Source organism: Pocillopora verrucosa, chromosome 12 (assembly GCF_036669915.1).
Source record: "Pocillopora verrucosa isolate sample1 chromosome 12, ASM3666991v2, whole genome shotgun sequence".
NCBI classification, from domain to species: domain Eukaryota; kingdom Metazoa; phylum Cnidaria; class Anthozoa; order Scleractinia; family Pocilloporidae; genus Pocillopora; species Pocillopora verrucosa.
Genome location: NC_089323.1, coordinates 14,262,537 through 14,279,066, shown reverse-complemented (window position 1 = coordinate 14,279,066; position 16,530 = coordinate 14,262,537). Strand labels below are relative to the sequence as shown.

Genomic DNA, 16,530 nt, shown 5'->3' with positions numbered 1-16,530 from the left:
TGATCGAAGTTTCAGTTTAGAGCTTCAATCTTACTTTTCAAACTTCTGAAAGGAAGTGAGTTCAGCCGTTTGTATTCCTCACAACTTCCGTTTTACAAAGAATACCAAAAGCAGATCAACCGGAAGTGAAATGGACTGGATGTTTTTAACTGTAAATTTTATCAAATTTGAATTGACCTGACAGTAGCGCTGTTAAAGAATGCATGGGCTCTGTCACGCTATCTTTGAATTTCTTTACCTCCTGACTTGAGCCCTTTACCGAAAACCTCTTTGCACAGCGTAACTTGATCGCGATATATTTGTCAGTCCCTACGCATGAGGCGACCACGGGAGCGGCTACTGTGTCCATAACTACCCCTTAAAAACGGCAAAACAATTTATTTACGCTTGGTGCCCCATGCTTTGTGGCGAAGAAAAAGACTTTTGTCTTAAATTTTGAGCATCCATAGCGTTTCTAGTCGCAGAAGCAGTTTTATAAAGCGGGATCCAGAGTAACAGAGGCGGCGGAGCGATTTGAAATGTGTGTGGGAGTCGAGGGAGGGGGCTCATCTCGTATGCAAGACTAAGTGCATACCTTTACTCAAACTTTCGAAGAAAATTTTCTAGACTTCCGCTTCTTCAACACAAGCAAAGGAAGAAATGAGACCGACGCACTCTTAATTTCCGGTGTGCCCAGTCCGCACAGCATTACGGTATCTTTCTTCCCCCAAGACGTTGCAATTGGAAAAAAATGGACTGAAATTGAAAACGACAAGGAGAGAGACCAAGCAATTCATGACTCTGGTAATGTTCCCTTTAAAAGATTAAGAATATGCTGATTACGCTAGCAGTGCAATAGTAATGGGCTCCTGGCCACATTTATGTAAGGTGCCAAAATTATGCTCGTTTTTCCAAATTATGCCAAACATTATGCTACTACAGAATCTATAAGGGCATATTATGGAATCAATCCTCGTTTATGTCTATAGCATTGTGATGATGTTATTATTTAGTTTATTCTAACAGACCATCGGTGTAGCATGGGTTTTTCATAGGAGGGTATAACACTGTATTACTGATTCAAGGGCCCAGCCTTCTATGCCCTATTTTACTGAAAGTGACTTATTGGTGGATGAGTTCTGAGTAATTCATGTTGTGTAGACGCTTCCGATTCGTGCTTTATTGCTGCCGGAACTAGACGGTTTTTATTCATTAGACTAAGATAAATCAGCTCAACCGGGGTTTATTGGATCAGAAGGATAAATACAAAGATTTAACTTTCCAAGTGAAGCCTTTTAAACCATAGTTTGAAAGTTTCTGTATATCTTCTCTTTGTTGACAACTTTTGGAGATCTTTTTTTTGGGGGGGGGAGGGGGGTGGAGGGGGATTCAACATAAAATCCTAGATTATGGGGCTGTGAATCTGTTTTGCAACTTCACGTTTTGAAAGAGACAGGAATAACTTGATATTTCTAGAACAGAGATGCATAATTCCTATTTGGCTATGGTCAGCTCAATTTGGTAATAAAACTGGGGTGAAGAAACCTTAATTAGGTGCCAGCTATACTGAGTCCCTAGTTATCAGTATCTGTTTCCAACACCTTTAAAGTGATGCACTTTTTAGTTTATATAATCAAAGATTGCATTGGACTCTAGATCTTTTCACCAAGTGAGAAAAACTGAATATTCTGTTCAAAATCAACCACACTGACAGCATGCCTGAGATTCATAGAGGGGTGAAAAGGTTTCAGGAATTTCTGTGAAAAATGAAGCAAATTATTGAGTCGAAAAATAAAATTGATCTCTCATTTTCTGAAACCTTGAATCCTTATTCCCCATTCTGTCTACATGGAACACCATCTTTTAAAATAAAGCTCTGAGTATTTTTCTCTACAGCTGCCAGTTTGGATAGCTGTGAGCTATTGTTTTCCAAGCTAATGATAATCTCCTGAGTTGTTTGTTGTTATATCAAGGGTTTTATTAGGGGGTTTAGGGTAGAAAGAAAGCTCTCTTATCAATACACCATGCCTAGTTACAAATAAAGAATTTAATTCTTGCATTAACCCTGGTTCTCAATCTTTAACTGTGCTTTTAACACTTTTACTCCCATTAGTGACAAAGACAAAAGTTCTCCTTACAATGTCAATAAAATATCTAGCAGACAAGTGATGAAAATAAATAAAAAATATTAATTATGGTATTTGTAGTTGATCTAATACCAAATTCTCCAAACTAACATGATATGAATTGTATGGCAGACAGTAGGGAGAATTAGCAATGAGATCTTGGGAGTGAAAGGGTTAAGACCTTGTATCATACCAAAGACCCCATAACAAACTATTTCTCCCCAAGATACACTATTGAACATGCTTACAATTTTGCAGAAAAAAAAAGGAACAAGGAAATTATTTAACAAATACTATTATTTGATATATCAAACAAATAAGAAGGAAAATATATTGATTAATACTGACTAAGTTCCACTCCTTCAGCCACCTTAAGACGAGAAGTAACTGGCCACTGAAAAAAGCTAGTTATTACGTAAGGTGCATGTAAGAATTCACTTAACCCTCTAACTCCAAGAGTTGATTAATATGTAACTTCCTCCTTTAATAGCCATATATTATCCAGCAAACAAGTAATGAGAATACTCAAACTAATCAGGTCTATGTTGTTATCTTGATCTAACACTCAATTCTTGAAACTAATTTACAAGGAAATGTGTAGCAGCTAGAGGGGAGAATTGATAATCAGATCTTGGGAGTTAAAGGGTTAATTAATATACAATCTTATAATAAGGTAAATTCTGCACTCAAGCCAAGGCCAATCCAGTTGAAGCTTATGCTGGTCTCCATAGTCTGGAGTGACTAGGAGAATCACGACTCCTCCTTGGATGAGATGCCTGTCCATTGCAGGATTACCCCCTTGTATTTCATCAGCAACCCTTTAATACTCATTTATACCCAGAGGAGGTATAAGGATGGTGTTTTGAGAGTATGGTGTAAGGATTATATAGGCAGAGAGAGGTGCTGTGAAGGTTAAGTGTTTTGTCCAAGAACACAGCACAATGACCCACCAGGTTTAAACCTGGACCTGTCAACCCATATTTTGGCACACTGACAGTAAGGCTGTGGCCTCTTCCACATACACATGTAACATGATACCCATCTTCTGTAAAGGAATGCACTGGGAGTTAAGAATATCTTTAAAATGCTTCTTCTAGTATACAAATATATATTACAGGTGAAGATGTTTCTTGATGTTCCTTGTCTGTTTAACAAATAGATTCCAAGTTGCCGTGTGTCTGTTCAGTAATAGATCACAGATGAAGTCAAAATGTGGTAAGAACAAAAAAGTGGCACACAAGGCGCAGCCGAGTGTGTCACTGATGTTCTTACCACATTTTGACGTCCTCTGTGATCTATTACTGAACAGACGCATAACAACTTGGAATCTATTTGTTTTATATCATAAAGAGTTAAAAAAAGTTTCAATGATGACGTCATCTATACGTCTGTCCTCCAATAGATCATAAGTGAGAACCAATCAAAACGCGTGCATAACTGAGCTTATTATATAAAACAAAGGTGAGAAAGACCTAAAGGATTGTCCACTGGAAATTGATAAACTACCAGTGAATAACATTGTTAATTATGAGAAATTGACCATTTGTGCATTTTCAAGACTTAGTGAATCGAACAAAATACCAAAAATAACAAAGAAATTCCCTAAAAGACACGTACTTTTGGTCCACACCACATATAACATTCTTTGGTCGAATTTTCTTAAACTAATTATTAAATTACTATGCCTAGAGTCGAGTTAATTTAGTGTACAAGACGATATTAAATCGTCGTAAGAATAAATCTGATTAGTAAAACCTCAAATTAGTCATATCGTTTGGCCATCATACAAAACAAGGAGGTGGATTTTCTTCATCTTGTTGAAAAGAACCTCCTGAGGAATTTTCTTCCCGCAGCATCCCTTTCTCGTGTGCATCATTTTCATAATAAAAAGAGGAATTCCGTGATCCGATTCCGCTGTCAAAAATTTTCCCGTTCCGATCATTTCCATTAATATCTTCGTCTTCTTCGTAACTGTCCAGTAAATCTGTTTCTCTGGGGATGCTATTTTCTGATATTTTACCCGAGCTATTATCAGGATCCTCTATTATACTCAAACAACTCACAATACTCTCAAATGCTTCACGATGCTTGCAGATCTCGTCCAAAGCTCGGGAACGATTCTTCAGGTGCTCTAGCGAAGCTTCGCGGGAATTAGTCTCTCGAACGAGCCTTTCTCTGACAGCCTCCGAAGATTTAAGTTTCTGTTTTAGCTCTTGTATTTCTTCATCTTTTTGTCTCAATGTTTGATTCATTCGCAGCGGAAGAACCCTCAAGTTCTCGGCATGTACTTCATTTTGTTTCTTCAGAGCTGCAGAGAGTTCTTTAACTTGTTCTTCCAGCTCGTGAACACGACTCACCAAACCTTGAATGTGATGATTTGCTTCTTTGATGGCTACAGGGGAGAGCGACATATTTGTGTTAAGAAAAAGTAACACAACATTGAAATATCACAGTAGTACAACAGATTGCAGTGGCATATCCTTAGGGTGGGGAGGGACAAGAAATTTCATAAAATTTAAAAAATACATACAGTTGAGAAAAAAAATTGCAACAATAATCAAAATCACAACAGTGTTTGTTTGTTTTGCTATACCAAAAATATTGCAGATAAAATACCCGAAAGTAAAACTGAATGAGGTTTTAAAAGTATCAACTACACTCTCCCCCTCCCACTGTTTTCTCACTATTGGCAGCGGTTTAACGCATAGAACTAGACACGAGGTCAATATGGCGGCCGGACAAACGTCTGGTAGTAAGAACCTAAACGATTTTGAATCTGTTTTAGAACTCGTTCATCGACAAGCAAATAAATTTTTCACAGGAATGTAAGTAACTCATAGAGAACCGATCAACTGTCTTTGTTCAGGTTGTCGAGACAGTAGTCTCTAATCACCACCTCTAGTATCTATTTGGAAATTTTATTGCAGTTCTACTATGTAGCGTTCTTTCACAAATGATGCCATCTGATTGACTATGCTGCTCTTTATTCATTTAACAAATATATTTTATGTTGCCTGTGAGCTAATGTTCGGTTATAAATCACAAATGTTGTCAAAATGTGGTCAGAACAAAAACCGTAACACACGAGGTGCTGCCTCCCAGTTTGATATATACCCTCTGTGATCAGTTACTGAACAGACCCTCAGTAATATGGGATCCATTGGTTTTACATGGTAAAAAAAGCAGAGTGTTCTTACTGGTGATGCCATCCATGCATCTGTCCTCAAGTAGATAATAAGAAAGAACTAATCAGAAAAGCATGTATAGTTCAGCTTATAATATAATCTGTGATAGATATTTACTAGCCTTGGGGTTTGTGATTGTGAACAAAGTATGATTAAAACATAGGCTAGCTTTCTTGTTCAAATGAGTGGTAAATTTATTGTAAAACAATTAGATTATTTGCTCTCAATTTTTGCCTCTTCCACTATCATGTGATAGGAATTGCAAGCTCATGATCTAATTATAAAATAGATCAGCTCTCAGTTTCATACCTCGTATTTGTTAAAAAATTTTAATGTTTACAAATGCATTATGTTCATTTTCAGGCAAGTGAGGTCTGGTATGTCATATTCTATAGAAGATGCAAAAAGTGAGTTAAAAGTATTTGTGAAGAAATAGGCAGAAATAGTCAGTGAAGTCATTTTGAATTTACATGAAACTCTACAGTTGTACATATGATTTGTTTACAACCCTACCCTTTTTGTATTTAAGTAACTGACCTCTCCACCCTTGTAGTTAATTGACCTTCATGGTATTGCAATCATTTGTGAAATCAAGATAGAATTCATGGATCAATATCAGTATCTGGGCAACTGCCCACCTACCCCTCCCCTAACCCAACATTAACCCTAATTTGTTATCAATTGACTGTTGTTGAGTTAGAGGAGGGGTAGGTGGGCAGTTGCCCAGATACTGATATTGATCGGAATTCACTTTACCTGTTTGCCTTTTAGATTGACTAGCATCTAATTTCTCTTTACAGTATTCCCACTACATCTAACTGTAGGGTCACAAGAATAAAGTAAAGGATTGTCAAAGAAAGAAAGAAGCACTGAATTTTTTTAGACAAATTCTCCTGGTCAGCACCATAAGGAATGTATGGAGATCAGCATGGGGGACATGCTTTGTAGGGAAGATAACTGTTCTGTTTTAACTCTTTACACCCCAACATCAGTATGCATATTCTCCATACTTTTCTCCATACTTTTCCTATGGTAGTGACAAGGAGAGTTTGTTTAACAATCAGGAGCTTCTTTGGTTAATGATCATTTCCTTTTTTCTCATGACCTTCATGGCTAATTCAGGGATGATATGGTAAGGAGAAATAAGATTCTAGTCACTCTTAAAGGACCAAATGTTAATAATAAAGTTCTTGCTTTTTCCATCAATCACAAACTAGCAGATTTAGATGGCTTGTCAAAGCTCACCGACACCTTACATGAGAAGCTTCTGTCATCAGGTGTCAATGCCATTCCATTAGACTCTGAAATGTTACAACTGGATTATCAAGCAACAGTTAGAAAAGGACAAGAGGAAGCTGACCTCAACAGGATTACCTTACAGAGGGTGCAAACAAACTGCGCTGCATTGAATAAAGCAATGAATATACCAAGGAAGTCATAATTTAGCCAACTGTTACCATAAACTTGAGGATTGTTTTGATGCATCAACAACAGGGTTTTCTCAAATCTTAGGCCTTTTCACTTTCAAGATCTTGACAGTACTTCTCCTTACTGTCTGCCTAGCATTTCTTACAATTTTAGCAATGAGAATTTTGTGTTTAATCAAATATCCCTTGGTTGATATTTTACTAGATTCTCATTGCCTGCCTGGTTGACAGTGGCTTGGCATTGTATTGAGAATTAACCTCTTGGCTGCTACTAGGAAGGAAAAGATTTATGTAGGTAGATGTTGCTGAAATAGAGTGGGTATTCATCTCTATCTACAGTGTTCTTTCAAGACTTCTTTTGTAGCAAGCCATAAATTAAGCAACTTAACTCTTTAACTACCAGATCAATCCTTACTGTCAACCATACAATTCTTATAGTGTTAATTCGGAGAATTTAGTATTGGATCAACTCATTATCCCCAAATTGATATTTTTCTTTATTCTCATCACTTATCTGGTTGATATTGTATTGATATTGTAAGGAGAAATTCTGTCTTGGTCAATCATGGGAGTTAAAGGGTTAAGTTGCCTAATTTATGGCTGGCTACAAAAGAAGTCTCGGAAGAACACTGTAAGTTAGTGTCCTGAATAGCAGAGGGTGATGAACTCTGAAAAGCGCTTACCCATGAGTACTTGAGAGTCATTTGTCAACAAGAAAACCAAAGTAAGAAAAAGTAAAGAAAAAGATAAGTGTATTACTAATGGTAACTGCTCTGTCAAATTAAAGGGGAAGGGGAGGGTGGAGATCTCTATGTCATTATAATTTATTGATTTTGAACCTTTCTTGCTCAAGTGTCCTATGCATTTTGTCCAAGATTGTGGTATATTATTGTTTATTATTTTGTGTGTTACATAAACCCTTCAACTCCTAGAAGTGATTAACATCTAACTTCTCCCAGTAACATCCATACATTATCCAGCAAACAGGTAATGAGAATACTCAAACTTATCAGGTAGAAGTTGTTGTCTTGATCCAACATCAAATTCTTGTAACTAATTTAAATGGAAATACATAATAGGTGGATGGGAGAATTGACTATTAGATCTTGGGAGTTAAAGGGTTAACCAAGAGGATGAACTCTTTGTTAAGATCTTTCTGACTTAGGCCACAATTAGGGATAAATTAAAAGATATAGGAAGTAAAACACAAAGCAATTACAAATAGCCTTTAATCATTTGTTGGAAAAATTTTTTCAAAAATGCTTCATAGTTACATAGGTAATATGTAATAGACTCTTCAAGTTGGGACTAAAAAAATGCTACATCTATCAAGTACTCCCTGACTCACAGCAGCTTTTGGACCACAACAATTTTAATTACTTTTTAAGGTTCTCTCTCTCTCTTAATTCTATTGCTTGCAAAAATTAAAATTTGAACTTGCACTAAGGCATGTGCTCTAGAGTCTTTTTGGTGATTTGTACCTGTGTCAACCCCTAAGTTTAGGCTTGGGTTTTCTGTGGAGTGTCTGAGTAATACAAGCTGTTACTGCCATTTATATTTTTTTCCAAGCTGTAGCTTGTGGGTGATGACAGAGCCAAGTATAGGTCACTGATGCTGTGTAGTAAATGTGAATTGCAAACTATATACCTGTCTTTCACCTAACTATATATCAACTGCAAGCAGACAATTTTACAATTAATCCTTTCCCCTAAAAGTTACTAGCATCTAATTTCTCCTTACAATATCACCTCTGAATCACACATTAAGGTCATGAGAATAAGGACAATGATCACCAGCTTAAGATGCTTTTGGTTGTTAAACAAATTCTCCTTATCAGCTCCTTACTGAGAACAGTATGGAGAATATGCATAATGATATTAGGATGTAAAGGATTAATATGTAAAAATGTAAGTAGCTTAAATTGCCAAAGGTAAGGATAACAGTCACCTCTGTACAAAACAGTGATCCACTGATAACATGCAAAAATGTTGCACCACATTAATATCTTAATCAAAGGTGTGGTAATGAAGTTCTCATCAGAACACTGGACAGGTCCTATTCTAACATAATCATCCGCTCTCTGACATAGTCCCAGAAAAGACCCTCTACATTAATGATAATGATGGTCATGGAATCTCCGTTGAAGTTGAAAACTCGTTCATCAGATAGGCTTTATCATGGTCTGCCAGTTGTTCATAACCTTTCAGAATGCCCGGACACTGACCACCTCGGCCAAAAGACCACCACACAGCTGCACCAAAGACCACTAAAGAGAGAAGTAGCACCATCACAGCACCAACCATCCCAGCACGACTGGATTTCTTGCCATCACCTTCATCTTTGTCTTTCACAGCATCAGCCTCTCCAATGACATCAACATTATCAGCATTATCATTCTGTAACAGAATTTAAGAAAAACTGACAACATGAACATGCCGTTGTTAAGTAAAAGAAATATCTTGAACTACCTAACACCTAATCCGGGCTGTTAATGTGGCATTGGAAACTAGAGAGTTCTCCTGTTACTTCATAGAAATCTCCTGCTAACTTTAAATGCCCCAAACTATTTTCTCTTCAGATTTATATAATAAGCTCAGTTATGCACGCATTCTGATTGCTTCTCACTTATGATCTATTGGAGGACAGACGTATAGATGACGTCATCATTAAAACTTTTTTAAAATTCTTTATTATATAAAACAAATAGATTCCAAGTTGCTATGCATCTGTTCAGTAAAAGATCACAGAGGACGTCAAAATGTAGTAAGAACATCAGTGACACACTCAGCTCCGCCTCGTGTGCCACTTTTTTGTTCTTACCACATTTTGACGTCATGTGTGATCTATTACTGAACAGACACACGGCAACTTGGAATCTCTTTGGAAATTATTCTCATGTGCTCTTATGTTACTTAACCCTGTAACTCCCAGGATAGGATTGTCAATTCTCCTCTCTAGCTTCAATACATTTTTTTGTAAATTAGTTATGAGAATTTGGGGTTAGATCAAGACGACAACTTCTAACTGATAAGTTTGGGTATTCTCATCGCCTGTTTGCTGGACAATGTATGAATATAATAGGGAGAAGTTTCATATCAATCACTTGTAGGAGTTAAGGGGTTAACAAAAAAAAAACCATGCTGATCAGTGGAGATTCCCAAACCTGATTAGCCTGATTAGCATACTGGAAACTAAACCAGGAGCTAACAAGTAGGCCCTAATTATTGAAGTGGTAATTATTGGAGAGGGAAGTAAATTGAAGAAAAAACAGTAAAATTCCAGATTACTTTCAACACTCAGTTTAAAGTTGCTTCAAAGGAATGTGAAATGGACTTAAACAGGCCTACCTGACTTTGAAGGTCCTGTAGAGCCCATCCTCTGACCTGCAATACACCTGGTTCTGTAGGTTCTGTTGGTTCTGTAGGTTCAGTTGGCTCTGTTGGTTCTTCAGTTGTTGTAGGAACTTGAGTGGTTGTTGCTGCTGTAGTTGCTGCAGTAGTTGTGGTCTTCTGTTTTGTTGTTTGCATGGTGGTGCTTGCTGTTGTTGTTGTCGCTTGGGTAGTAGTTTGTTTTGCTGAAGTGGTTTTTGCCCTTTGTGTTGTAGTCTTCTGTTTGGCAGTTGGTGCAGGAGTTGTTGTCTTTGCTGTGGTAGACACAGCAGCTTGAGTGGTAGTGTCCTTAGTTGTGGTGGAGGGAAGAGTTGTGGTTACTTGCTTCGAAGTTGGTGCCACTGTTGTTGTTGTCTCTGCTGCAGTGGTCACTGCTTTTTGAGTGGTGGTTGCTTTTGCTGTTGTGGTCTTTTGTTTGGTAGTTGGGGCTTTTGTTGTAATATGGGCTGTTGTTGGATTTGTGGTGGTGTCTTTTGGTGTAGTTGACTGGGTTTTTGATGATGCTGCTGGTGATGTTGCAGTTGTCAGTTTTTCTGTTGATGATTGAGGATAAGTTGTTGTGGTTGGTGTTCCTGTTGTTCTTCTCCCTGTGCTTGGTTTTCTTGTAACTGGAGGTTGTACTGAGGGGTTTGTTGAATTGTACTTGGTACAATTGATATTTCTATGGTCATGAGTGTAGTGACAAGCTTTGGTACATCTGTCAGCCTATGACAGTAAAAAAAGTTAATAAAGATACATACCATTTGTCTAGGTATGCTAGTGTTGAATCTCTTTCCTTAGTGGAGGCTCTCTTGTAGATAAACTGCTGAACACCATGAGGGCAGGCCCAAATCAGACAAGAGGTAAATGAACAGAAGTGTAGATAGAGAAGACTGGATACTGTAGAAGGAAAGGGTAATGGAAGGGAAACCCATTCTTAAACAAGGGAGAAAAACAATAAAGCAAGGTGTCCATTGATCTTAGTTTGTGAGTATGCAAGTACTACAATCAGCGCCTGTTTACTAAAGAGCCTCTGACAACAAAAGAAGGGGAGTTGAGTTCCAAGTTGTCTTCTTGGCCACCTTGTGAAATTGGCAGTTGAACCCAGCTTTCGGTTTGTAAAAAATCTTAGTATGTAACAGATAAACTCATTTTGGGCCCTGGCAGGTGAACGTAACCCTCTGACTCTTACAAGGGGATGTAAACATGCTGCCTTTGTTCACAAGTCAGATGCACATCACTTACTATGATCCTGTTATTATAAGGACCTCCATCAATGTAGCAGGCATTTGAACCTGTCCAACCCCACCAGCACAGACAACGGCCATTTGAAAGACACCTCCCAGCACTGTGGTATGTCCCTGTGCCACACAGGGGATCACAAGGGATGGGTGGGTCAGTTGTGTTACCAGGTAAACTGCACACCTTAGGGGTAGGGATCGTGGCACATGATGCATTTAGATAGTCATGAGTGTAATGACAAGCTTCTGTACAATAATCGGCCTGAAAAGAAAGGACACAATTTTACTGATATCTTTTTATCATTTTAACTCATCAATTAGAATTTGGAGGTGTCGAGTCTATCCTCCAACCTAACAACACAAAGCATGTAACAAAAGAGTTTCAGTTTTTAATGAACTAAACACTATTGAAGTGTTAACTCAAGCTTCCTTTGGAATTTAGGTAAAGAATAAGTAATTTTTCATGCAAGGTCAAGATAACTAGTCTGCATAGCTGGCAGTTTTGTAAGGGGAACACCTGAGGGGGTTGCAAAGCTGCAAAGGGAATGAAAAACAAATAAAGGAAAACAGCTTGCATTTTTTTATTCAAGCATTCTTACTGAAGCTTGAGTTATCAAAATAAGCGCAGTTATTAAATCAATGGACAACACCCATCATTACAAGACAACAGCTGAATTTAGGCAGAGTGTTCCATGATGCACAATTTTGTGGGACACCACTTGAATACCTAACTCCCAAGATCTATTTAGCCATTCTCCTAGTGGACTACCATACATTTCTTTGAAAATGAGGCTGGAGAATTTGGCCTAAGATAAATATAACACTCTTTAAGCAATAAGCTTGTGTCTTCTCATAATCTGTTTGTATGATGTAAGATAATGAATTACAAGGAGAATTAAGTAATATGTGTCGAGACAAAAGTTAAAAAACTCTGCTCTTTGCATATCATGACAACTAAAATCACATCAAAATTACTTATTCATGAGTACCATAATTCTGTTTTTAAGAGTTCCTGATAAGATGTATTGCGCATTAGGCCCAGTCCATCCCCACCAACAAAGACATTTTCCATCACTTTGACAAGTTCCTTGTCCTGGTGTGGCTGTGCATTTGGGGTCACATGATGCAGAAGGTGGAGCTGAGATAACACAAAGATAGGACACTGGTGAACCATGTATTCATTTGTACATGAAATACAACAATACACTATTGGCTGTTATTCCTCAACCTGGCTATCTACAGTGATTTACCCTATGATTTTATTATGTCAGACATCTGGCCAACTGTTCATGTAGCTTTAGATTGCCAAGACATAAGACCCTTACCACTGGTTGTGCTTCCTGTACTTGGTTTCCCTGTGCTTGGGTTTCCTGTAGTCAGAGGCATTGATGGATTTGCTGTAGAAGTTTGTTTGGGCCGAGGGGGGGAGGGGATCTTTGCACATGCTATATTCCTATAGCGGTGAGTGTAATGACATGGCCTTGTACAATAGTCAGCCTGAAATCAAAATATATCATTTGCCCTGAGTTAATTGGGAAAAATATCATTTAAGCTCCACTAGAAGAATCTTCCTTCCAAAGTAACAGATCATATAGTGCTGCCATTTCATTTCATATTCCATACCAGTATTTGATTTTGGCACACTCCAGATAATATGTATTTTGCATTTGGCCCAGTCCATCCCCACCAACAAAGACATTTTCCATCACTTTGACAAGTTCCTTGTCCTGGTATGGCTGTGCATTTGGGGTCACATGACACAGAAGGTGGAGCTAAGATAACACAAAGATAAGACACTGGTGAACGATGTATTCATTTGTACAAGAAGTATAGTGATTCACTGTTGACTGTTATTCCTCAACATGGCTATCTACAGTGTTTTACCACATATTAATTTTTTCATATCAGACATCTGGCCAATTATTTGTATAGCTTTAGATTGCCAGAAACAAGACCCTTACCTTTGGTTGTGCTTCCTGTACTTGGTTTCCCTGTGCTTGGGTTCCCTGTAGTTAATGGTGTTGATGGATTTGCCGTGGAAGTTTGTTTGGGCCGAGGGGGGGAGGGGATCTTTGCACAAGCTATATTTCTATAGTAGTGAGTGTAGTGACATGACCTGGTACAATAGTCAGCCTGAAATCGAAATATGTCATTTGCCCTGAGTTAATTGGGAAATTGCAATTCATGCTCCGCTAGAAGAATCTTCCTTTGAAAGTAACAGGTCATGTAATGCTGTCATTTTATTTTACATTCCTTACCAATATTCGATTTTGGTGGAATCCAGATAATATATATTTTGCATTAGGTCCAGTCCATCCCCACCAACAAAGGCAGCGTCCATTGCTTTGACAAGTTCCCTGTCCTAGTTTTGCTGTGCATCTTAAGTCACATGGTGTAGCTGGTTGATGTAAACAGAAGAAACATCAGTCAGATGTTGAGAACTTCTTCCAAACTTGAGTTATGCAATTGATTTGTACTGAACAGTAAATTAACTTGTGATAAGGTGGTTTTTTTTTTTTTTTTTTTTTTTAAGGGTAACACAAAGGTTGGTATCCTCAAAATCAGTGTCTCTACAAAAAAATGCTTGATAGTACTTACAGTCTCTACTTTCTTGAGAATGACTTAACCCTTTAACTCCCAAAAGTGATTAACATGTAACTTCTCCCTAATATTTCCATACACTATCCAACAAATGGGTTATGAGAAAACTCAAAATTATCAGATAGAAGTTGTTATCCTTTATCTAACACCAAATTCTTATTAATAATTAACTGGGAAATGCGTAGCAGCTGGAGGGGAGAATTAACATACAGATCTTGAGAGTTAAAGGGTTAGCAAGGAGTTTAAATTAGAATTGTAACTTTTCTAAAAATAAATAATTTCTTGTTCTTTCTTCATTATCCTACTTAAAGTTTATCATTATAGACCAGGACTTTCAAAATTCTCATTTTTCTAACCTTAAGCAACATTCCTTGATGTTCAAGTGTGTCATCTTGTATAAAGGTGAAAAAGATATGGATTTTTGCGTTTATCTAATTTAAACAGGTTACACTTATGAATGCTATTAACTTATTAATTAATAGAATCAGTACCTGCAGAGAGTGATATAAACTGAAGGATAAGGAGGCCCACAGAACTTATCACAGCCCTTTTCATTCTTTAATGCTGATAAATGGTGCTGTTATCCTAAAATAACAATAAACAATACAAATATTATTTTCACAGAGCTAGTTGACTGATCTGATGAGGTAGTTTTAACATAAATTATCATAAACCCACAACTCTTAGGAAACAAGTTGCAATTACTTATTTTTTTTAAGTCATTTCTTGCAACTCACAGAGGTGCTTTCAACCTCAAGAAGAACAGAAAAAAAAAATGGTAACTTTAGTGTTACAGTAAAAACATAATGGGCCTGAAATAAACCAAGAACTCCAAGCAAGCCCCAGTTTTTCAAATGATGGATAATGCTGTCTGTGGGATAAATCTCTATCAGGTGGATAGTGCTGTATGTTTTGCTGACACTTATCCCCTGGACAGCAATTTATTAATAAGATAGTGTCATCATCCTGTTGAACAACAGGGCTCAGATTTCAAAGATGCACACGCCATTGGGTAGTATTAGATTTTGAAGTTGACTTCAGGTTTCTCTGACATTTTTCAATGTCAGTGTGTTAATCTTTTCATTCCCAATATCTCACAATCAATTCTCTGTAATTTCTGCCATACATCTCTTGTGACTGAAACTCTAGGATTGTCAAATCAAACTGTATTAATTAATTCATCATTTCCTCATCACATCTCTGCTTTAACTTTGTATCAATATGGTATGGGAAATTAATCAATAAGTGGTGATCAGTTCTAGAGGTGAAACTAGGTCCACAACTTTTCTTCACATAATAACAGTTTCTAATATTTAGCATTTCTCAATTGTCCTGATGCTTTCCTTGCCTTTCCTATTTAATCTATTTAATTCAATACACTTTGTCATGTGAACTAGGACAGTTTGACCTTAAGACCATCACAAGTTGTCACTTTTATATATGTGTGAGATTTTTATGCTAAATGTATACTTTCTAGTAATATTATACCGTGATTGGGCGAACCATTTAGCAACATATCATGGAGGTTTTCAAGTGAAGCGATATATTAACGCTAATTTACATAAATAAAACACAAACAACTTTGAATCAGCGTCGGAGCTGACGATAAGCTTAAACATGCTGTATTTTCCTGTCAAAATGAATGCGATCTCATTTTTGAACTTGTTCCGCTTAAACCATCAACTAATGGAGCTCTATTGTATAGTTTAAAATAAAATGTAAAGCAGTTTTTGCGATGGCATTGACCTTACAAAGATACTCTTTTCTGTATGGAGCAAAGTAAGGAATTTTACTCAGAGTTTCCGCGATGCCTCCGCACTGAATTGTTTATTTCACGATCTCCTTGTTTTAAAAGCAAAAAATAGTTTATTTCGTTTCAGTCGACTAACAGGCCGATAGATGTATATATATTCAGTTAATGGAGGCGTTATTTTGCTGTTTCGTGTCATCGAAGTCAAAACCTTTTAGGCGATAATAATTCTTCCGACCAGTAACGAATCGAAGGTGTCACGTTAGTGTCGATGTCCTGCCATTAAAATATCTTTACTACAAGAAGATAGCTAAGCTTCAGTTTACTTGTATTCTTCTACAATCAATGCTTGTTGCAAAGCAGTCAGATTCTCTAGCTATTTCTGTTACATCGCATTCCGAACAAAAGCACAGATTTAAGCTTGTTGAAAACGTTCTTGGCAACCTAATCTATTTCAGACACATTTATAATCCTATGCAAACAAAAGTGCCTCAAAAATCAAAGGTAGTCAAGCTATACCACGAAGATATTGCTATTTATCGACTGCAAAGTATATTTCTTACCTCTGTAGGAATAAGAGATCTCTTGCTGTTGAGACTAGAAGTATCTCGCAATATCACAAGACTGTCCAAGAAGCTTATTCTCAGAACGTAACTCGAGATGCTGGAAGTAACGCAACTGCTTATTGGTTGAAAAAGTCTCGTCCCCAGGTTTTACAGAAATAGAATCTGATGTCACTTGTCGAATAGTAGAGGAATGCGCATTGGCTGAATAATAACAATTGCGTCGAACACCTTATACGCGTATAGATCCATTGCAATTAAAATTTGATCTGTGTTGATAAGACTTTCGA

The 16,530-nt window shown here is 37.2% G+C and overlaps 3 protein-coding genes across 4 annotated transcripts; 1 reads left to right on the top strand and 2 right to left on the bottom strand.

The window, feature by feature from the left end:
- Positions 1–1,745: 1,745 nt before the first annotated feature.
- On the bottom strand, positions 1,746–4,537 carry LOC131783743 (vimentin-type intermediate filament-associated coiled-coil protein-like). The gene has a single exon (XM_059100512.2). The coding sequence runs from the start codon at positions 4,514–4,516 to the stop codon at positions 3,887–3,889; it is 630 nt and encodes a 209-aa protein (XP_058956495.2). The 5' UTR covers positions 4,517–4,537; the 3' UTR covers positions 1,746–3,886.
- Positions 4,538–4,821: 284 nt separating this feature from the next.
- Positions 4,822–8,318, top strand: LOC131783722 (uncharacterized). 2 transcript variants are annotated; one of them, XM_066159052.1, is made up of 3 exons: positions 4,822–4,930; positions 5,654–5,697; positions 6,511–8,318. In XM_066159052.1, exons 1-3 carry the CDS (start codon positions 4,833–4,835, stop codon positions 6,729–6,731), a joined length of 363 nt encoding a protein of 120 aa, XP_066015149.1. In that variant the 5' UTR covers positions 4,822–4,832; the 3' UTR covers positions 6,732–8,318. The 2 variants fall into 2 exon arrangements, with proteins under 2 accessions (XP_066015149.1, XP_058956471.1); XM_059100488.2 differs by having other exon boundaries at positions 6,508–8,318.
- Positions 7,929–16,337, bottom strand: LOC131783704 (mucin-2). The gene is made up of 10 exons (XM_059100464.2): positions 16,241–16,337; positions 14,419–14,512; positions 13,585–13,724; positions 13,288–13,459; positions 12,950–13,098; positions 12,652–12,823; positions 12,316–12,464; positions 11,331–11,588; positions 10,065–10,811; positions 7,929–9,113 (listed from the first exon to the last, which is right to left on the bottom strand). Exons 2-10 carry the CDS (start codon positions 14,480–14,482, stop codon positions 8,844–8,846), a joined length of 2,121 nt encoding a protein of 706 aa, XP_058956447.2. The 5' UTR covers positions 14,483–14,512; positions 16,241–16,337; the 3' UTR covers positions 7,929–8,843.
- Between the last annotated feature and the right edge of the window lie 193 nt (positions 16,338–16,530).

Bases quoted from the DNA above. Each gene is read 5' to 3' on its own strand.
- LOC131783743 (XM_059100512.2), bottom strand. From the start codon at position 4,516: ATGTCGCTCTCCCCTGTAGCCATCAAAGAAGCAAATCATCACATTCAA.
- LOC131783722 (XM_059100488.2), top strand. From the start codon at position 4,833: ATGGCGGCCGGACAAACGTCTGGTAGTAAGAACCTAAACGATTTTGAA. The intron at 4,931-5,653 runs GTAAGTAACTCA...GTTCATTTTCAG, and splicing joins AATAAATTTTTCACAGGAAT to GCAAGTGAGGTCTGGTATGT. The intron at 5,698-6,507 runs GTGAGTTAAAAG...ATCACAAACTAG, and splicing joins TTCTATAGAAGATGCAAAAA to CAGATTTAGATGGCTTGTCA.
- LOC131783704 (XM_059100464.2), bottom strand. From the start codon at position 14,482: ATGAAAAGGGCTGTGATAAGTTCTGTGGGCCTCCTTATCCTTCAGTTT. The intron at 12,465-12,651 runs GTAAGGGTCTTA...GTGTTATCTCAG, and splicing joins TACAGGAAGCACAACCAGTG to CTCCACCTTCTGCATCATGT. The intron at 11,589-12,315 runs GTACTCATGAAT...CTTTCTTTTCAG, and splicing joins CTCTTAAAAACAGAATTATG to GCCGATTATTGTACAGAAGC.